Source organism: Nicotiana attenuata, unplaced genomic scaffold (assembly GCF_001879085.1).
Source record: "Nicotiana attenuata strain UT unplaced genomic scaffold, NIATTr2, whole genome shotgun sequence".
In the NCBI taxonomy this organism is placed as follows: Eukaryota; Viridiplantae; Streptophyta; class Magnoliopsida; order Solanales; family Solanaceae; genus Nicotiana; species Nicotiana attenuata.
Window position 1 is genome coordinate 146,807 of NW_017670816.1, and position 23,373 is coordinate 170,179.

At 40.7% G+C, this 23,373-nt stretch overlaps 2 protein-coding genes across 2 annotated transcripts; one reads left to right on the forward strand and one right to left on the reverse strand.

Moving 5' to 3' along the window:
• Positions 1-10,910: 10,910 nt before the first annotated feature.
• On the reverse strand, positions 10,911-13,094 carry LOC109243599. Its single transcript, XM_019410556.1, has 2 exons — positions 12,829-13,094; positions 10,911-12,741 (listed from the first exon to the last, which is right to left on the reverse strand). Exons 1-2 carry the CDS (start codon positions 13,092-13,094, stop codon positions 10,911-10,913), a joined length of 2,097 nt encoding a protein of 698 aa, XP_019266101.1.
• Positions 13,095-15,547: 2,453 nt separating this feature from the next.
• Positions 15,548-16,170, forward strand: LOC109243614. Its single transcript, XM_019410569.1, has one exon. The coding sequence runs from the start codon at positions 15,652-15,654 to the stop codon at positions 15,919-15,921; it is 270 nt and encodes an 89-aa protein (XP_019266114.1). The 5' UTR covers positions 15,548-15,651; the 3' UTR covers positions 15,922-16,170.
• Positions 16,171-23,373: the final 7,203 nt, after the last annotated feature.

Genomic DNA, 23,373 nt, shown 5'->3' on the forward strand with positions numbered 1-23,373 from the left:
GTCATCTAGCGTGTAAGTCACCTCAAAGTAACACGTCGATGTGAAATCCGGGGTTTCAAACCCTCAGGACAGTATTTACAATCATTACTTACCTCGCACCGGCTGAGTCTAGCTCGTGACGCCTTTGCCCCTCAAATCGGCCTCCACGCGCGTCGAATCTATCCAAAACCAGAACGAATACGTCACAATATACTAAGGGGACAAAGCCCAAGCGAAAAAAATCGAAAAATATCAAAAATCCCGAAATTGGCAAAACCCGAGCCCCGAGCCCACTTCTCGAAACTCAGAAATTTTTACATCAACGGGTTCCTTATTTCCCCACGAGTTTATACATATCAAAAACACAAGAATCGGAGTTCAATTGACCCTTCAAATCCTCAATTTTTGCTCTCTTAAGTTCAAGCCCTAAACCACCATTTTTAGTCCATGATTTCTTAAATTTTCAGTCTAAATTCATGAAATAACACCATAGGATTGTGTTTTGAGTCAAAAATCCTTACCTTATCGAAGTTCTCTTGAAATCCCTCTTAAAAATTGCCCAAAAGCCCTCAATCCGAAGTTAGAAATGATAAAACCCTTCAAAAATCGCGAAGGATGAATTATATACCTTCAACCCAGGGGTTTTCGCATCTGCGACCCCTCCACCGCTTCTGCGGTACCGCATTTGCGGTTAAAAGTCTGCTTCTGCGGAAATTCATTAAAAATCCCAGAAGTCGCTTCTGCGACATCATTTCGCATCTGCGGCTTCGCAGATGCGGCCACCTCGACCGCTTCTGCCGAAAATCATCTCTTGGCCCAAACCGCATTTGCGGTCCACCAGCCGCATATGCGGCTCCGCAGGTGCGGCCACCCACCGCATCTGCGGTTCCAGCCTTCCTCCTCCAAAACCGCATATGCGATTATTCCCCCGCATGTGCGACACCGCACCTGCGGTCCCCAAGCTACAGGTGCGAAAATACCAGCAACAACAAAAACTCTGAAATTTCCCAAGTTCAAAATCTTCTCGTTAGCCATCCGAAATCACCCCGAGGCCCCCCGGGACCTCAACCAAAAGCACCAACACCTCCTAAAACCTCATTCAAACTTGTTCCAATCATCAAAACACCTCAAACAACACCAAAACCATCAAATTACATCGGATTCAAGCCTAAGTTCTTCTAAAACTTCCGAAACACGCATTTGATCAAAAACCTAACCAAATCACCTCCGAATGACCTGAAATTTTACACACACATCCCAAATCACAGAACGAAGCTACAGTAACTCTCGGAATTCCATTCCGACCCTCGGATCAAAATCTCACCTATTAACCGGAAATCGCCAAAATACTAACTTTGCCAATTCAAGCCTAATTCTACAACGGGCCTCCAAAACCACTTCCGATCACACTCCTAAGTCACAAATCACCTAACGAAGCTAACCAAATCATAAAAACTCTGATCCGAGCTCATATACAAATAATCAACTCTTGGTCAAATCTTTCAAATTTAAAGCTTTCAACTAAGACTGTTCTTTCAAATTCATACCGATTTCCGCGAAAACCAAAACCAACGATCTACATCACTCATAAAAATTACACGGGGCAAGTCATGCCCGAGAATTGGCGATCAAAGCGCAAAAGCTCAAAACGACCGGTCGGGTCGTTACATCCTCCCCCACTTAAACACACGTTCGTCCTCGAACGTACTCAGAGTTGTTCCAAAAGCCAACCGATCGCTGAATAACCTTGCCATGCATATACCCGGGGGTGATCCCACGTCACCCTATCTCATATAGGTCCGATAATACATTTTAACTGAATTACACAATCCAATCTAGCCCATAAATCATAGAACCACATTTTCACTTCTGAAACCATCAATACGATTAAAACCTCACACCTATACTCTGAATAGGCCCGAACCAGCTGTAATAACCCCTGCCTGCAACCTCAAGTGCAATTATCTGATATACCACGTAACTCAAGCACTTGAAACGATAACTTTTATTCACAGCAACTGCACATAACAACCGAATATCGATAGGAAACCTCTTATCAACTAAAGTTTCATTCCAACACTTTTACATATGCTGCAACTGATAACTAAAACACGCAGTAAGCCATCACCATTTCTCAGATCAGTCATTCATGAAGCCACTTCCTTTTTGGCTAATACCACAGCAGATTTCCGAGCCGAACCTCGATATTATCCTTCCAACAAGCTGAAATCGAATCCATTCGTATTCATTAATGATCCCAACGATCACCTCGAATCCAACACACTACTCTGGTGACATGACACATCAATACAGGCCTAAGCCACAACTTGTATAATACGCGCACCAATAAGTAACGGTTTGAACATACTCAAATCATGAAAATGACCCAAACGAAATAGCTGTACCTCAAGCTCATCAGTACCATCACAACACAAGGCTGAGAACCCGTCTCACATCATAGGAATAGAACACATGAATCTACCCCGAAAGGTCATATCTCCACGTAGCCTCGCTATAATGAGCGGTCCTATCCAAGCACTGCTCCACATGAAACACCTCAAGTCACTATGCTCAAAATCGACAGCCACGCACAATTTGATGTCTGGAACCAAAGCAAATCATTACACCCACGGTGAAACAAATAACACACGCCACGCAACCTGATAGGTCATAACCGATACTCCATTCACCGAGCAACACCCAATTACTCTTCCCACTCGACTTCCACTATGAATTCCCAATAGAACCGCACCACATGTGCCCATAACCAACAAATCATAACGTCTCACAACACAGAAAAGCAACTCATAGATCTCCCGGATCACTAACAAGCTCAATGACGATCAAATCAACCTATCCCTCAACAATACAATTCGGGGCCAACCAAGCCGACTCAAGCTAGAACACGCATCCACATTGGCCTGCCAACGAACTCATCATCAAGGAAGCCTGAAGCTGCTCCTTCCACTACTACAACTCCTACCAGAGCCATACGATACGGTGCCCGACACCAAATCAATACCGAAATCCACAACCTCGCCCGGCGACATGCCCGGCCACAAGAAACGCATCCGAAAAGTCCCTCAACACCGGAACTGAATCAATGGTAGAAACCTCTGCACTGACATCCATCCCGAAGGCCCAATTAAGAAAAGCAATCCTTCCCAGCCATCCGCTGGGTCTTTGGAATATAAACCACTCTGCTAGAACATAATCCGACGCACCCCGCCACTCAACCCGTGGCGTTTCCGGCATAGCCCATAGCGCAATAGTCCAGAATAACCCAACAATGAGACAACTAGTCTACACCCCAATATCATGTCCAAAATATAACATACCAAGCAAAGAAAGATCCACTCGGGCCTCCAAATCCTGGTAGTTGCTAAACAGTGCCGATACACACGATCTACAACCACATCATAGTCTGTATATGAGAACTTCCGTCTCCACATCCACACGGCACATGATTCACCATGTTAGATCCCAATTTCGCCGTCCGAACACATGCACACCTTAATACCCAATCATTCCACGATAGATACCCTAAATTTTCCCTGTGCCACCAAGCAAACCCGAATACCACTAGTCGATCCAACAAGAAAATGCCGCAATACTACCGAAGTATCATCAGTTTAATCACATTACCCTTTTTCTGAATATATACTATCGTCAAATCACTTCCGATTAGTAATTTCATTCCTTTAACTATCTGAGGCTACCTGCTGCTCAAGAGTTTTATGAACTCCCTTTCAGAACTGAGCTGTAACCTAACACATGCAAGTCTCGGTCCTCCACAACATACCGCATATACCATACCGTCCGAGGATAACATGAAAACTTTATCTCCCTTCCGAGCCACGGACACCTACCCACTCAACTAGTCAAGAACTTTTCCATTGGTCCCATCTAGAAGAAAAATCACTACACATCCCATGCTCCGCATGCCCGTAGAAAATATACATCTCCAAACCACGGTAAAACCCAACAAGAACTCTCTCCCAATTCCATTTGCACAAACTAAACTGCTAGGACTGAATCCTTCTGACTAGACCAAGCTAGGCAAGCCGTCAAAACCCAAGAGCTTTGCTGCAAAATACCTGTACGAACTCATTACCTCGAACACACACAAAGAATTAATCATATCCTTACCATGCCGATTCGGTCTACTATCAAACTATTCCATCTATCCAAATTTCCTCCTGATTCTTTTTCAACTTGATATTCTCTCTTGCTGTAGCACCACAATTCCTCAACCCGGCTCACCATACGAGACCCAAGCATAAAACCACATTGTCTGAGGCCCATAAGCCGCTGAATACTCTCTCAAATATCCCCAGAAACACCACATTCCAGAATACTTTACTCTGTAGAACTTTCCGTGAACCTAAATCCGTTACTTTTACCTTCCTGATACTGGTACATAGAATCCCATAATTAACATAGAAATTCCACAAATCTGGACCTCTTCCAATGAAAATACAGTTTCTAACCACACACGCAACTTTAAAATACCCGATTGTTCTCTGTAGAATCTTGAACATATTAGAGCCATCCTCGTAAGTCATTCACCCTTATTCAAACTGCAATTTACCTGACCTAACGAACAGAACCACCCGTGCCTTATTGGCACTCCGATACCGCAGAAAGAAATCCCCATCCCAATACAACCAAGCAACTTCCTGCTCTATGCACCGAGCATTCTTTACCAACAACAACTCTAGACATTCCGTGATTCTCATACCCTATGAAGCATAATATAACCTTTGTCAAAAATTTCCTTTACTCTAGCCATAGCTAATTCACTCGCACGCCCCAAACTGGAACCAACATAGCACCTAACTGTGAAATCAACTGCTCACAGCAGACTCCCCCACTTGGCTCGAAGCCATAGATCAAGATACACTCAATAACTCATAACACTTTTACTCTATTAATGCCACAATACCATAGTGAGATTAAACTCAAATCATTTATAAGTTTGTGAAAACACAAATCATCTAGTACTGTNCGAAGTATCATCAGTTTAATCACATTACCCTTTTTCTGAAACATATACTCCCGTCAAATCACTTCCAATTAGCAGTACCATTTCCTTGATTATCTGAGGCTACCCGTTGCCTAAGAGTTTTATGAACTTCCTTTCAGAACTGAACTGTAACTTATCTAGCCAAGAACTTCCACTGATCCCATCTAGAAGACAAATCATTACACATCCCATGCTTCTCACATTCGTAGAAACTGCACCTCTCCAACCACGGTAGAAATCAACAAGAACTCTCCCAATTCCATTTGCACAAATTAAACTGCCAGGACTGAATCCTTCTAACTAGACCAAGCTAAGCAAGCCATCAAAACCCAAGAGCATTGCTGCAAAATACCTGAAAGAACTCATTACCTCGAACACATACAAAGAATTAATCATATCCTTACCATACTGATTCGGTCTACTATCAGCTACTCCATCTTTCTAAATTTCCTTCTGATTCATCTTCAACTTGATATTTCCCCTTACTGTAGCACCATAATTCCTCAACCCAGGCTTACCACACGAGAACCAAGCATAAAACCACACTGTCCGAAACCCATAAATCGCTAAATACTCCCTTAAATATTCCCCGAAACACCACATTCCAGAATACTTTACTCTGCAAAACTTCCTGCAAATCTAAATCCGTTACCTTTACTTTCCTGATAATGGTACATAGAATCCCATAATTAACATAGAAATACCACAAATATGGACCTCTTCCAATGAAAACACAGTTTCTAACCATACACGCAACTTTAAAATACCCGATTGTTCTCTGTAGAATCTTGAACATAGTAGAGCCATCCTCGCAAGTCATTCACCCTTATTCAAACTGCAATTTACCTGACCTAACGAACAGAACCACCCGTGCCTCATTGGCACTCCGATACCGCAGAAAGAAATCATCATCCCAATACAACCAAGCAACTTCCTGCTCTATGCACCGAGCATTCTTTACCACAACAACTCTAGACACTCTGTGATTCTCATACCCTATGAAGCATAATATAACCTTTGTCAAAATTTTCCTTTACTCTAGCCATAGCTAATTCACTCGCACGCCCCAAACTGGAACCAACATAGCACCTAACTGTGAAATCAACTGCTCACAGCAGACTCCCCCACTTGGCTCGAAGCCATAGATCAAGATACACTCAATAACTCATAACACTTTTACTCTATTAATGCCACAATACCATAGTGAGATTAAACTCAAATCATTTATAAGTTTGTGAAAACACAAATCATCTAGTACTGTAAATCTTCTACAAATCTCGTATTCATCCCCGCAACAGTTAAGCCCACTCTCTTAAGCGACTCGAAATTTCAAATTTCAACACGTACTTTTCAATTACACATGAGATCTTCTAACATACACATAGGGATCACACCACTTCAAAACGCTCCGCAGGAGATAACCCACCTGCTTCGCCTCAATATAACCTTTCTGTATACCTTCCACCGTCATAAACTGTCCGCATTCACTTAGTCTTCCTAAGTCTGAACTCATACCGCAACATGGATTTTACTTCACTCACAACCAGAACACATGAAAATATCCTTCACACGCTCATAACTCGGGACTATACCTCGAATCACGATGGAATTCAAACACCTAATAGTTCTCTTATCATCCAGCAGACCTTCGTCGTCACTTCCAAGTCACGTAAATACATCTTGCAGTACTAACATACTCGTCACATGGCTATCCAGCCGTCACTTCCACTAATAGGGACTACACCGAACATATAAGTTCAAAACACTTACTCACACAATCAGCACTTCGGTGCTCAAGCCATAGGCAAAGATCCGGCCATAAGTCCTTCAGACTGGCCCAACATCAACTCACAAAAATCACATCTCGCCCCTCACCGGGGAATCACAAGCCATCAAGGCACATCTGATACTGAGCGCTCATGCGCGCATGCAAACGCATGGAAGGAATTTCAAGAGTTACTTTCCAAGCTGAATCAAGGACGCACGATAAGAATTCAATAATGCGAAGTTTTCCTAAAGGTTCTGCAGCCTCTCGAGGATAAATACAAACGTCTTCGTACCGATCCGCGAGACTCTACTAAACCTGCTCATGACTTGTGAGACCTATGTAACCTAGGCTCTGATACCAACTTGTCACGACCCAAATCCCCGCTCTGGTCGTGATGGCGCCTCTCGTGAAGACAAGGCCAGTCTACTAACCCATATCGCCTTTTCAAAAAAAAAATAGTTAAACATGAATAAGCAGTCTAAATATGATCTAATAATATTAATTAGCGGAAGTACAACCCAACACAGCCCTAATCGGGGTGTCACAAGTCACGAGCATCTATAAGAGTGTAAACACAACTACAAGGTCTAAAAATACACTGAACAGGAATAATGAACAACAGAGAGAGAAGCGGTGCTGCGAACGCTGGCAGTCACCTCGCTAAACTCCTATAGCTCTGCCTCCAATCGGCCAAAACCCGCTACCGGGTGAATAAATACCTGCATCTGCACACGAGGTGCAGGGAGTAAAGTGAGTACTCCAACTCAGTAAGTAATAAGAATAAATAAAGACTGAGCAGTAGGAAACAATGAATCCACATTCACGTTAGGCTTAATAAACACAACATGCTTTCAAATCATAATACGAGTCGACCTTTCCTTTTAAAATCCAGCTTTTAGTAAAAATCATTTTAAAATACTTTCCAGTAGTTTCAGTAGGGGTTCAATACCATTTAAAATAATAATAGAGATTAAAGCCATAATTGGCCCCTCGGGCAAGGCATAGTTCGTAAACAGCCCCTCGGGCAAAATAGTAATCATAACACTTCATAACTTGAAAATCTCGGTGGAAATAACCAAATGCCAAATCAGTGATTAATTTCTGAACGTCTCATAAACCCCAGTTTAAATAAAAGTTGTCTTAAAACATTTGTTCAACTTTCCGACAAAGGCTCAATATAAAGATGAGTGAAAACAGTCAATAAATCAACCTATTCGATAGAAACTCACTTTAAAGAGGAGTGAAATCAAAAAGTTCATAAACAGGCCTCTCAGGCAAACATCACTCAATGCATGTATATATCTATCGCCTCTCGGGCTAGCCTCTCTGTCACTCGTGACTCAACTCTTACCAATCGGTACTTGTACTCAGCATTCACGCTCAATAGGTACCATATAGTAATCGCTGCGGCGTGCAGCCCGATCCATATATCGCTGCGGCGTACAGCCCGATCCATATATTTCATCGACGGCGCTCACTGGGGGTGTGCAGACTCCGGGAGGGGCCCCTTACGGCCGAAGCGCAATATTGCTGCGGCGTGCAGCCCGACATAAGTATTGCTGCGGCGTGCAGCCCGATCCGTATCCATATATATATATATATTGATGCGGCATGCAGCCCGATCCATAGATATATAATCCTCACAACTAGGCCCTCGGCTTCTCTCAGTCATTATCCTCACCGTCAGACCCTCAGTATATCTCAGTCATCAATCTCACAATCAGACCCTCGGTCTATCTCAATAAAACAGGGAACTCAACCCAAAACAGTTTCCACATTATAAGAATATAGTGATAAAGCCAGATTTGAGTAATAAACAGGTAAAACATGACTGAGAATATGCTTTCAAACAAATAGAGTGAGGAGAGATAGTAAAAATACATTAAGGGTCTCAACAAGTCGGCACAAGGCCCCAAACATGGCATGCAGCCCAAAAATATAATAACATCAACAATTAACTATCAAATATGCATTAAAATCATCGTTCGGGATGGGCTAGGTCACAATCCCCAGCGGTGCTCTACCCCACGCTCGTCATCTAGCGTGTAAGTCACCTCAAAGTAACACAGCGATGTGAAATCTGGGGTTTCAAACCCTCAGGACAGTATTTACAATCATTACTTACCTCGCACCGGCTGAGTCTAGCTCGCGACGCCTTTGCCCCTCAAATCGGCCTCCGCGCATTGAATCTATCCAAAACCAGAACGAATACGTCACAATATGCTAAGAGGACAAAGCCCAAGCGAAAACAATCGAAAAATATCAAAAATCCCGAAATTGGCAAAACCCGAGCCCCGGGCCCACTTCTCGAAACTCAAAATTTTTTACATCAACGGGTTCCTTATTCCCCACGAGTTTATACATATCAAAAACACAAGAATCTGAGTTCAATTGACCCTTCAAATCCTCAATTTTGGCTCTCTTATTCAAGCCCTAAACCACCATTTTTAGTCCATGATTTCTTAAATTTTCAGTCTAAATTCATGAAATAACACCATAGGATTGTGTTTTGAGTCAAAAATCCTTACCTTATCGAAGTTCTCTTGAAATCCCTCTTAAAAATTGCCCAAAAGCCCTCAATCCGAAGTTAGAAATGATAAAACCCTTCAAAAATCGCGAAGGATGAATTATATACCTTCAACCCAGGGGTTTTCGCATCTGCGACCCCTCCACCGCTTCTGCGGTACCGCATTTGCGGTTAAAAGTCTGCTTCTGCGGAAATTCATTAAAAATCCCAGAAGTCGCTTCTGCGACATCATTTCGCATCTGCGGCTTCGCAGATGCGGCCACCTCGACCGCTTCTGCCGAAAATCATCTCTTGGCCCAAACCGCATTTGCGGTCCACCAGTCGCATATGCGGCTCCGCAGGTGCGGCCACCCACCGCATCTGTGGTTCCAGCCTTCCTCCTCCAAAACCGCATCTGCAATTATTCCCCCGCATGTGCGACACCGCACCTGCGGTCCCCAAGCTGCAGGTGCGAAAATACCAGCAACAGCAAAAACTCTGAAATTTCCCAAGTTCAAAAGCTTCCCTTTAGCCATCCGAAATCACCCCGAGGCCCCCGGGACCTCAACCAAAAGCACCAACACCTCCTAAAACCTCATTCAAACTTGTTCCAATCATCAAAATACCTCAAACAACACCAAAACCATCAAATTACATCGGATTCAAGCCTAAGTTCTTCTAAAACTTCCGAATCACGCATTTGATCAAAAACCCAACCAAATCACCTCCGAATGACCTGAAATTTTACACACACATCCCAAATCACACAACGAAGCTACAGCAACTCTCGGAATTCCATTCTGACCCTCGGATCAAAATCTCACCTATTAACCGGAAATCGCCAAAATACTAACTTTGCCAATTCAAGCCTAATTCTACAACGGGCCTCCAAAAACCACTTCCGATCACACTCCTAAGTCACAAATCACCTAACGAAGCTAACCAAATTATAAAAACTCCGATCCGAGCTCATATACAAAGAAGTCAACTCTTGGTCAAATCTTTCAAATTTAAAGCTTTCAACTAAGACTGTTCTTTCAAATTCATACCGATTTCCATGAAAATCAAAACCAACGATCTACATCAGTCATAACACATTACACGAGGCAAGTCATGCCCGAGAATTGGCTACCAAAGCGCAAAAGCTCAAAACGACCGGTCGGATCGTTACAAGAAGGTACAGGAACATTGATAGGAAGAGTGTCATGTGAATCAGTAGGTAAAGACATGGTAGGAAACAAAGGGACGGCAGTGGTAGAGATTAAAGCAAAAGGATAGATAGACTCATGAAATACCACATCCCTAGAGACAAAAATATGTTTGGATGATAGGTCCAAAAGCTTGTATCCCTTTTTACCAAAGGGATATCCAAGAGCCACACTTGGATCCAATTTACCTCTTTGATGTGGCAGAGTAGAGGCAAAACAAAGACAGCCAAAACATTTAAGAAATGAGTAATCAGGTAGTTTGTGAAAGTGGAGTTCAAAAGGTATTTTATAATTCAATGGCTTTGAAGGGTACCTATTGATTAGAAATGTGGCTGTAAGTAAGCATTCTTCCCAATAGACAATAGGTAAGTGAGACTGAAATAGGAGGGCTCTACATACCTCTAAGAGGTGTCTATGTTTGCGCTATACTACACCATTTTGTTGAGGTGTAGCAACACAACTTGTTTGATGAATAATTCCTTTGGAGAGAAAATAGGCAGTTGAACTGATGCTAGAGCCAAGCTCCAAGGCATTATCAGACCTAGCCTTTTTGACTTTGGTGTTAAACTGTCTTTCCACCATAGAAATGAAAGATTTGAGTATGGTAAAAACATTCCCTTTTGTGCTCAAAAGATAGGTCCATGTTCCCCTACTATAATCATCCACAATTGTAAGAAAATATTTGAAACCATCATGGGTGGCTGTTTTATATGGGCCCCATGTATCAATATGAATAAGCTCAAATATTTTGGTAGAAGAAATACAACTGTTAGGAAAATGCAGCTTATGTTGCCTAGCTAAGGGGCAAACTGTACAAGGAGTTGTGGCTTTATTGATAGAGAAATGTGGTAAAGTAGCAATATTTTTCATGCTAGTAATGGGCATATGGCCTAGTCTAATGTGCCACACATTTTGACAATGATCAACAGAATTAGACATAGAGTGAATAAAGGAGTTGATACTAGTATCTGCAGTAGATGGAAAATTAGTATTGTTTGCTTTGACTAAGGGTCCAGAAGGATAGTGTTTTGATCGTAAGATGTACAGTCTATTACTGAGTCTACCAAGATCCAAAGGCCTCTTCAAGGGAAGGCCCTGCATAGAGCAGAGAAAAGCACTGAAAATTAGATCACAACCAAATTGGTAGCAAAACTTGTGAACAGACAACAAGTTGAATTTAAAGGAGGGGACATATAGGACTCTGTCTAAAAACATGTCTGGAAATAGAGAGACCTTTCCAGCATGAGTGACTTTGATTTTGAAAGAATTTGGTAGATTAACGGTTAAAGGCTGAGTTAGGGCTATGATATAAAATAGAATGGCTTTATCAAAGGTCATGTGCTCAGAAGCACCTGAGTCAAGGATCCATGAGTGTATAAAGGACTTATCAGGAAGTAAAGAAGGTAGAATAGGAGCTATACCAGCACAATTAGCAGTCACATTAACTTCAGAACTTGAAGCAGCTTGTTGACCAATTTTGACTTGTTGTAAGATTTTCATAAGCTGAGAATATTGTTCCTGACTTATTCCCACAATACTTGGTGAAATACTGTTATGTTGAGTTCCCTGATTTGAGTTTCCTTGCATGTCAATAAGATCTTCTTCTGTGGACACTGCATTTCCCTGTATAATGTTTGAATTCTGAAATTTTCTTGGCTTATTTCCTTGCATGTTTGTCTTAAAACCTGTTGGATAACCATGAATTTTGAAACATCTTTCTACTGTATGCCCAGGTCTTTGGCAATAAGAACAGAACATATTCCTTTTGTCATTTCCCTTTGTTGCATTATACTTGTTTCCTCCTCCATCATTTACATTAAAAGTCATTATGCCTTGTCCAGTATATTGACCAAACTTTTGTGTAGAAGCATTAAAAGAACTCGAATCCATAGGTGACATCACTAAAGGTTGGATAGATCTCTGCCTTTCTTCTTGAAGGAGAAGAGAGTAGGCCTTATCAATGTTTGGCACATGGTTCATCATCATAATGTTTCCTCTACAAGTAGTGTATGTCTCATTTAAGCCCATAAGAAACTGAACTAGTTTTTGTCTTTCCTCAATTGCTTTATTCTTATGCTTTGCTTCGCACGTGCATTCAACACAAGTACATGGAAATCTTGCATCCAGTGCATTCAATTCATCCAATATTGCTTTTATATTATTAAAATATGCTGCTATGTCATTATAACCTTGTGTAGTCTCTAACAGTTTCTTTTGCAGGCCAAATAATTGAGCTACATCAGATTGTCCATACCTGTCCTCAAGTTATTTCCAAAGGTCCCTGACTGAATTTGAGTGCAGAACACTGGATCTGATTCCTTTTGTCAACGAATTCAATAACCAAGCCATCACCATATCGTTGCAGCGTATCCAAAGCTCGAAGTAAGGAGAGTCATTTCTAGGTTTAGCAATTCTTCCATTGATTAGTCCCAGCTTGTTCTTAGCTGATAAGGAAATCAACATGGATTTTCGCCAATCTGCATATCCAGTCCCATCAAATAGAGTAAACACCAGATTTATTCCAGGATTGTCTGAAGGACTCAAGTACAAAGGATGAGAACTCTCAACAACGATTTGATTTTCTGCAAAAGGATTCTCGTCCGCCATTGCAGAAATGGAAAAAAAATAGACAGAATTGGAGGAGATTTGAGATCAAAAACAGTATCAGAAGATCGAGGTTGAAACTGAACTGAGATCTAAACACAGATCACACAAGTCTGTAAAAAAATCTAGAACAATCTAGAAGATACGATAGAGAATCGAGCACCTTTGCTCTGATACCATGTTAGAGCAGAAAATGAAATTGAGAGATGAATTTGGAATTTTCTGTTTTCTCATTATTTTTGTACTGTTTACAGCTGTACATTGTATACTTATATACAAAATTAATGCACACACCTAACCGCCTAAATTCTCCACTAGCTAACTAAACAAACGTGAGTTTACATAAATACCCTTAGAATATTCTAGAAGACATGTAAAGCATAAAGGACTGAAATATAATATCACCCAGCATCAGCTAGGTTATCTCACTTGCATTCTTGGGTGTATCGACACTATGCTCCTCCATAGCCGATCTACTGTCAACAGAAACACATGAGAATCTCAACTGGACTAAGAACTTTCATAGTACACTAAAAATATTACAAGTATTTTTCTTGTAAGGCAGGTCTATAGCCCCTTCTATACTCCTTGATATCACTTTGTATCTTGTGTATATATACATGAGAAAATATTGAATCCAAAAATCAGATGAATGTGAAATATTGTTATGGGATATTTGACTTAGTATTTGGTATGACAGAAGTTATTTTCTAAGAAAATATTTTCTATGAGAAAGAAATTTTCTAGTATTTGATTATCAAAAAGGTTAAAATGGTCTGCCTCACTTATTGATGAAAGTTATTTTTCTTACTACTGCCTTAACTTTTAACTTCATATTGCGTGCTCAAGTTAATACTTAGAATATTATTGTTAACCTTAAGTGATCAAGAATTTCATCAAGAATTTAAGCTTAATTTTTCAATTCTTTTTACTCACCATCCTAATATTAAAAAAGTAAATTTGTCTTAAAATCTATATTTATATAATGAAACTCACTAAATATATATATGTATATATATGTATATATATATATATATATATATATATATATATATTAAATTAGAACCTATTTAGTACTAGTAATTAAGATCGTTATTGATAAATTCCACCATTAATGGGTGGAGCATTGAAGCTTAGATCGAATCGAAGGAAGAAGAAGAAGATTTTGGAAGAAATTGAATCTCAATTGCAGAGAATGTAAATGACTACAATGGCTAATTCAGCTAACACACTATAGACGTGGGTGTATATATAATTAACATCTAAATCACTAACTAATTAACTAGCTATCCTACACTACATAATTGTTACCTAACTAACTTAGTCACTCTCTAAGCTTTTAGCTTCACGACTGTTGTCACTCGCTGTCACTCAAACCATCTCAATATAATCTCCTCCCTAGGTGGAATGTAATCTCATGGTTTCCACCTAAACCACCTTTCTTTGTGATGTATTCAACCAATAAATATTATGTTAGTAACCTAACCTATATGCACTAAGCCTAACCTAAAATTGTAAGGACGGCTACAAAATGTATACACAATAACAAGAAGTATATGAGGAAGATTCGTTAACCGACTTCAACGTATGGACACGTATTCTCTTTTCTTTTCTTGGAAAGTTCCTTTTTTTTAAAAAAAAAATATTCCCCACAAACACAATATACTAATTCTTTTAAACTTTCTTGCTTCAGCACTCATCTAGAATGTACTAGATCATTCACGATCCTAGTGAATTAAACTGAAACATCATTGATGACAAAAGAAGTCTATTATGTTCCCTTCTAATCCAGTAATCTCAAGTCTCGTTGAATTACAGTCTAATTATTCATATTTTGAATAAGAACACGCGTAGATAAATCAGAGTCTTCGGTCAAAATTATTCCACTTGATCTATAATTTAACACCGTATCTGTTCAGCTGTTCTAACAAAGAAATAAATAAAACTAATAGCTAAACCAAAACATGAAGAATCCAAAATTGACCACTAACAAAATACGAAGTGAAAATACATCTGGTTACAAAAAAAAAAAAAACCACGTCATGCGCTGAAAATTCTCTGCAGATAGCAACTTTTTTTTGTTTCTCACCCAGTGTTCCTTACCTGCATTGGAACCCGACTATATTCGGATTCGCGCCGCGTAGGGCCTTATTTGGAGGTAAGCGCTCTCTACCAAGGATTTTTTCATACCCAGGGCTCGAACCCGAAACCTCTGGTTGAGGGAACAACAATCTTATCCACTATACCACATCCTTTGGCGGTAATACCAACTTATCTAAAGTATAATTTCTCCCATTTTAATTTTATTCTTGAATTTCCCCATTCAAAGAAGCTTCGTTAATTTATTCCCACGACAGCTCTAAAGTTTTAAAAGTCAAGACTTTTTAATACCCAGAGCCACACGTTTTGTCAAAAAGTTGATAACGCGCCAGCCATCGGCATTTATAAATAGGACCAAACTAACATCACATTAGATTCAAACAAGAAACTAAAGTACTCCTTCTCTCTGTTTTCTTCTGTTCCTAAATATTTTGTTGCAGTTGAGGATTCATATAATTACATGGCAGGAAATAACAACTACACAGCGTACAATTCGCAGGAAACATCATGGGCAGATCAATGGGATCCACAGCCAGCTGCAAGTAATTATAATTATGACAAGAAAAGTGGAAATAATGGTTCTTCAAATAAGATTTCCAGTAAAGTTGGAGACACCTTTGGGAAAACTAAATCAGTAGCTTCAACTGGGGTCAAGAAAGTAAAATCAGGTGCTACTGCTGGTTTTCAGTGGATCAAAGACAAGTGTCATAAGCCTACCCAAAACCATTAGTACTAATAATTTTTTATTTTATTGGATCAGTTATGTTACTATTGTTTCATTGGTTGGTATATTATCATTCCTTTTCTTGATTTTTCTTTTTTACTTTTATTTTGTTTGTGTATATTGAAAAGTTGAAGCATTATTAACAAGTCCTGTTGTGCTTGTGCATTACCGGGTGTATGGAGTAATCTTTTGTTTGTTCCTCCATTTTTTAATCCATCCAATGAATAAACAAGTATTGTAGTAATTTATTGTTCATCAGCAGCAAATTATGTTAGGAGAACTATAAATGTAATCATTGTCATAAATCATTGTCCCTAAAGAATTTAAATCTCCCATTTATATTGCTACATCGAAAATAGCAGAATTTCTCCAGAATTTTACAAAGCCAATAAACATATATTTATATATCATATGTGCTTCTGAGGAGGAACGTGTATTTGTATACTTTAAGTGCCTGTTAATATTAATAATAAAGCTATCTGTTCCTAATAGGTTCTTTCCGATAGGGACCTATTAGCAGTCATCAATTTAAATTTGAAAACTATTTTAATTTAAAACAAACGTATTAAAAATACTTATATTATTCCAAAGATGACAAATTTTTCCTGTCAGGTACTAATTAGCCTATAAAACACTAACTATATCTAACAAATTATAAAGGCTCTAATATATCAGACATCTAATTCAATCAAATAAAACAAAATTACGATTTCTTTCAGTTAATCAATGCCACAACTAAACTATTTATCAAGGTCTAAGAGTTTAATTCATACATCTTGACGGTGTGTTTATTTTTAGGAATTTTTACCTCCTATAGCAAAGGTTAATACCTTATTTATTTTAAATAAATACCATTTAAAAAATTATATTCTATAGATACCTTTTAAGGTTTATAGCAAAATATTTAATTTTGGTTACCTCCTAGCCCTAAGCCACTAAATATGCTAATCAGTTACATTATTTTCTTTCTCTTTCTACTTTGATACATCTCATTCTATTCGAAGAGGAAGAAGACGACGTGCTATCAGTATCTCTCCTCCACTTTATACACATGGAATGTCCTAGAATAGGGGTGGGCATCGGTCGGTTCGGTTCGGTTTTGAATATTATCGGTTTTGCCTATCGGTTATCGGTTTACAAATATCATAACCCGATAACCAAACCGATAAGATATTGGTTATCGATTATCGGTTAATCGGTTATTGATCATTGTCGGTTCGGTTATCGGTTTACCCGATAAGGTAAAACTAGAATTAAGAGTGCTGATATATATTACCATGGCCTTTGCCAAAGCTCACAGAGGCTGAACGCTGAAGTCAAGCAATTGATGGAAAGAGACAAAAATTTATTTACTGTGCAGCAGTATGAAGACTACCTATTTCAGTATTTACTCCGTTCCTCGTTGAATAATGGCATAATGTTTCATTGGAAGCTGGTTGACATGCCTAATCAGTCCGGTTAATCCAAAAACTAGCATACTCTATAACAAAACAATATCTCCCAACTCATCAAGTTGCTTGAATGGCTTACATATATGTAACTCAGTAACTAAACGATAATAGCAGCTGTCAAGATGCAGATTCAAAGATAATACTTTTCACTCAAGCCCCTTAACTTTAGCTTTTTCCAACACGAAGCACAGTAGACAGAGATAGTGTAACGACTCGATCCGTCGTTACGGGAGTTACCGCCCCGTTTTCCCCGTTTTATGCTTCTATATGTTTCATTATATGTGTTTGGAGAATTTGAAGTAATTCGGATAGAGTTCGGTTGGAAATGAGACAATAAGTCTCTTTATGAGAAGGATTGTTTGGAAAAGTCAACCGAATGTTGACTTATGAGTTAGAATGCTCGGAATGGATTTTCGATGATTCGACCAGTTTCGGGAGATGATTTGTGACTTAGGAGCGCAATCGGAATTGAATTTGGAGGTCCGGTGTAGAATTAGGCTTGAATGGGCTAAGGTTGGATTTTGGCGAATTCCGGATGGTAGGTGAGATTTGATCCGAATGTCAGAATGGAATTCCGAGAGTTGCAGTAGCTCCTTTAGGTGATTTTGGATATGCGTGCAAAGTTTCATATCATTCGGAGGTGTTTAGGTCGGGTTTTAGATCAAATGCAAGTTTCGGAAGTTTTAGTTTAACTTAGGCTTGAATCCGTGGTAATTCGATGATTTTAGTGTTTATGATAGTGTTTTTATGTTACGAGCAAGTTTGAATGAAGTAATAGAATATATCTGTGCATTTGGTTGAGGTCCCGAGGGCCTCGGGGTGAATTCGGGTGGTCAAACGAGAGTTTTGAGGTGTATTGCAAGTCAGATTTTGCTGTCATCTGGTGTTTTCGCTTCTGCGGAAATGGACCACAGAAGCGGTACCGCAGAAGCGGGTACTTGGTCGCAGAAGAGATCGTTGGTCGGCTAGGGAAATTCCGCAGAAGCGGAAGGTGGCTCGCACCAGCGGGTCCGCATAAGCGGACACTGTACCGCAGAAGCGGTTTTGAGGGAACCGCAGAAGCGGACTTCGCGTCGCATAAGCGAAGTCCGGGTTTCTAAGTGAAGATCGCAAAAGCGGAAAAGTGACCGCAGAAGCGGTCCCGCATAAGCGAAAGCGGGACCGCAGAAGCGAAAACTGGACTGGGCGACAGAAGGGTTTTAAAATAATATTTCATCCGCGACCCTTTCATATTTTCCTCCATTGTTGACGTTCTTAAGAGCTTTGAACAAGGAAATTCGAGGGTTTTGACTGAGAATCACTTGGAGGTAAGTTCCTTGGCCTAAACATTCGAATCTATGGTAGAAATTACATGTAAATTGTAGAAAATTTATCAAAAACGGGTCAAGCTAGGGCTTGGAAAGCTGTGATGTAAAAATAGAATTTGGAGGGTCAAACGAGCTCCGATTTTGGTAAACTTTATATGCACGGACTCGTGGCGAGATGAGGAATCCGTTGGTGTGATTTTCGGAATTTTTCGAGAAGTGGGCCCGGGGCTCGGGTTTTACCAACTTCGTGAATTTTAGTACTTTTCGAGTATTTTTGTTTGGGTTATGTTTCTTTAACCCATATTTATGTATTCGTTGTGATTTTGACTAGATTCGACGCGCGAGGAGGTCGATACGAAAGGAAAAGGCATTGCGACCATTCTACGGCCGGATAGAGGTGAGTAGTTGGTGTATATGATGGCCTGAGGGTTTGAAACCCCGGCTTATCACATTGTGACGCTATTGTAGGGCGTGACTCGCACCCCATGGCAGGTGCGGGATTGGTTATGACTGGGATTGAGACTTAGTCCATCCCGAACAAGAATATTTCTATATTGGTGACTGATACGCACCCTGTATTGAATATATCTGGGCTTATTGCCGTGTTTGGGGCCTTGTGCCGATCTGTAGCATCCTTAGAGGATGAATGTCATTGTGATAGCATGCTTTGTATAATCATTAATCTCAGTCCTGTGTTTAATCACTGTTATGAAACGCTAAGTCACTTTTCCTGAAGTTAAATATCTAAAGTATATTCTTCTTAATAAATTGGAAATTGGGAAATTAATTGAATCTGTTACGTGACTCATATGCATATTGTGGACTGAGTATGGATCGGGCTGCACGCCGCAGCGAATGGTATGATTATATTGCGCTTGGGCTGAAGGAGCACCTCCGGAGTCTGTACACACCCCGAGTGAGCGCCGTCGACGTTAAATGGATCGGGCTACGCGCCGTAGCGGTCATGTGCATTGCATTGCATCTTTACATTATACTTGACTGATATACTTGAAGTTGTTTTGCTGTTAGTTCGTAGTTACGTGTTGGACTGTTAGTTTTAGCTTTGCTTTGTGGCATTTCGTGGATTTCTTATCTTCAGACATTTTATATGCTTATTACTCACTGAGTCGGTAGTACTCACCCCTACTCCCTGCACCTTGTGTGCAGATTCAGGTACACCGGAGGCTTAGCTGAGCAGTCTTTGTTTCCCAGAGCTTATCAGAGTTGTTGAGGTAGCTGCTTGACGTTCGCAGGACCTGACTACTCTTCCTAATTCAGTTTTATTTATATATACAGTTCCAGACTTGAGTATTTTCGTTCAGATATTGTTATTCAGATTGTTTTAGAGGCTCTAGACTCGTGACCCCAGATCTTTTGGGAGTGTTTTTATCAGACTTCGTATTTCTCAGTAGTATTCTTCAATAAATATTGGATTATTATTCTAAAACTACTATATTCTCTTTAGATTGTCGGTAGTTGAGGTTTACGTTTGATTTGGTAACGACTGTGGTCTGGCTTGCCTAGCGATTTTTGTTGGGCGCCATCACGACCGTGTTTGGGGTCGTGACAAGTTGGTATCAGAGCCTAGGTTACTAGGCCTCGCGAGTCATGAGCCGGTTTAGTAGGGTCTCGCGGATCGGTACGTAGACGTCCGTATCTATCCTCGGGAGGCTACAGAACCTTTAGGAAGCACTTCACTTTCTTGAAATTCAAATCGTGCGGCTTGTTATTCTGAAAAACTAAATTCCGTATTCTATTCTCTCGCAGATGGCGAGAACCCGTGTGAACGGACGTGGCGGACGACCACCAGTGCCACCTAAAGGCCGTGGTCGCGGTAGAGGCAGGGCAGCAGGAACAGCACTTGCTGACCCACCAGTTGACCAGACTCGGGGTCAGATTCTAGCACCAGTTGACCAGGCTCAGGGTCAAATTCCAGTTGTAGATGCTCCAGCAGCACCTGTTTAGGCACCGACAGTGCCCATCGTGATTCCTGGTCTCCAGGAGGCTTTGGCTCAGATCTTGTCCGTCTGCACTGGCGTGGCTCAAGCGGTTTCAGCTACTACAGCGGCGGCTACTTCTCAGACCGGGGGTGGTCATCAGACCCCAGATGCTCGCATACCCGAGCAGGTTGTTCAGGGCTTACAGACACCTGGAGTAGCTCCAGCTCAGCCAGTTCAGCCAGCTGCACCAGTTGCAGCAGTTGATCCAGTTGCGCCAGTCGCACCAGCTCCAGCTCATATGGTTCCAGCTATGCCGGATGACGAGCAGCGCCGGTTGGAGAGGTTCGGTAGGCTTCAGCCCCCGACATTCAGTGGTGTTGAGCGCGAGGATGCCCAGGGTTTTCTCGATAAGTGCCAGCGTATGCTTCGTACTGCGGGTATTCTGGAGTCTAGTGGAGTGGCTTTTACTACCTTCCAGTTCACAGGGCCTGCATTTAATTGGTGGGAGGAGTTCGAGAGGCGTAGGCCTATTGGAGCAGCGCCCCTCACGTGGCAGCAGTTCTCTACGGTATTCTTGGAGAAATATGTACCCCAGTCTCATAGGGAAGAGCTGCATCATCAGTTCGAGTGGTTGACTCAGGGAGATATGACAGTGACTCAGTATGAGTTGAGGTTTACACAGCTAGCTCGGCATGCTACATGGATGATCCCAACAGATCGCGAGAGGATCAGAAGGTTTGTGGATGGTCTCAACTATCCGATCCGTATATTGATGACTAGAGAGAGGGCTACAGCAGTTACATTTGAGGAGGTAGTTGATGCGGCTCGTTAGATATAGACAGATCGTCGTCGGGAGAGTGAGGAGAGGGAGGCTAATAGGCCTCGAGGTTCAGGTAGTTTCAGTGGTGCTCCGTCTAGGGGCCAGTTCCAGCGCAGCAGAGGTCGTTTCTTCAGACCTCCTCAGTCAGGTCGTTCAGAGTCCAGTGGGGTTTCGTCAGGCCGTGGTCGTCAGGGTCATCAGCAGAGCCAGCCTGCACTGAGTTCCCTTCCAGCTCAGAGCTCTGCTCCTGGTTCTTCAGCCCAGGGTTCATCTGCAGCGAGGGGTTCCCATCAGTCCCTTTCTCCAGCTCCAGGTCGTTGCTACGAGTGCGGTGAGTTGGGTCATATGAGGATACAGTGTCCCCGGTTCCGTAGTAGACAGTCTCAGCAGAGGGATCAACCCTCATCTTCTGCTCCTGTTTCTTCAGCACCCACTCAGTCAGCTAGGAGTGGAGGTCAGGTAGCCAGAGGTCACCCCAGGGGTGAGGACCGTACTGGCGGTGGTCAGGCTCGATTCTATGCTCTTCCAGATAGGAGAGACGCCAGTGTATCAGATGCAGTCATCACAGGGACAGAGCTATTAGTATTGTGTTTGAAGTATTACTTTGGAGTCTGCCACAGGGATGCCAGAGGGTAAAGCTTCCCATTCAAAGGACTCTTAGTACACACAGTAATGTCCAAACTCCAAAGTAATAGTTCAAACACATTAATAATAATACAAAGTAGTAGCAACCTTAAGATTAACAAGTCCAAAGTCCAAACATAATACTATTAGTTCAAATTCAAGTAAACAACACAACAACTACTCAATCTTTATAGGCTTCACCAAATTGCGCTCCAAACAACGCTCAACATGCCTCTTAAGGACTTAGTACCAGTTTCTCGTGCATTGTAACATAAAACAAGATGACAATGACTACATCTTACTTTCCACCATCCATCATCACCTTCTTCAATCCTTTCATAGTGACTCCAAACATGTGAGATAGCTTTGAGACCACAAAGTCGAGGCATGGTTACACCTATTAAACATAAAAAGAAAATATATTAAGTCAAGTAATATTTGTAATCATACTATGTGTTATATAAGTTGAATAATTAACTTACCAAAGTTTTAACTTACAACTATCTAAGATTCAACACATCATCATCGCGGGGTTCGTTTCCAAGATTGACAAAATCTATGAGAATATATATTAACAAGTCAAACAACAAAAATATTAAATAAACTATTTATAAAATAATATACAATCAAACAAATTAAAATAATTTGGTCAAAATGTTACTCATGCNTCTCTTTACTTTCGATTAACTGATTGAGATTGTGATATCGCATTTGAATTAGAAGCTCCACTTTTACCAATCACCTTATCAATCATGATATTTTCAGCCATGCTTTTGTGTCATTGTGAGTTTGATTTAAAAGAAATCAAGCAGCGAGGCAACAAAATCTTAAAATGAAACACATATAACAACAGATTTAGCTTAAAATCTTAAAATAAAACACATATAACTACACATAAAAAAGGAAAATATGATAAAAGAAAATATTTATGTGGAAGCTATGAACTTTGGTCATTGGCATAGGAATAAGGAAATGCTAATTTGAGGCTTAGCATTCCTAGTTTCAGTAACTGGACCCTAATGTTGAATCCAGAAACCAAATATTTATCCCTTTCGAACAGGATTTGTGAGTCTTCAAAATATGTCTTCAAGGAACCAAACAATCAGTGTAGTATAAATTAAAAACTAGCTCAAACGTCTCCTAATCAGCCAAAATGCTTTTGTGTCACTGTGGGTTAGTTCTGTCACATTTTAGGAAACCATTTTTCGAGCTTCATAAAAAAGGAAAATATGCAAAAATTGATTTCTAAGATACCAAACTAAGATGAATTCAGAAATGGGATATGAAACACTGACCTTAGTGCAATGCTCTGCCGG

What these genes read in the sequence shown, in the direction of transcription:
- LOC109243614 (XM_019410569.1), top strand. Translation starts at nt 15,652, where the DNA reads ATGGCAGGAAATAACAACTACACAGCGTACAATTCGCAGGAAACATCA.
- LOC109243599 (XM_019410556.1), bottom strand. Translation starts at nt 13,094, where the DNA reads ATGGCGGACGAGAATCCTTTTGCAGAAAATCAAATCGTTGTTGAGAGT. An exon ending in AACGATATGGTGATGGCTTG is followed by an intron (nt 12,742 to 12,828) that starts GTTATTGAATTC and finishes ACTTGAGGACAG; the next exon opens with GTATGGACAATCTGATGTAG.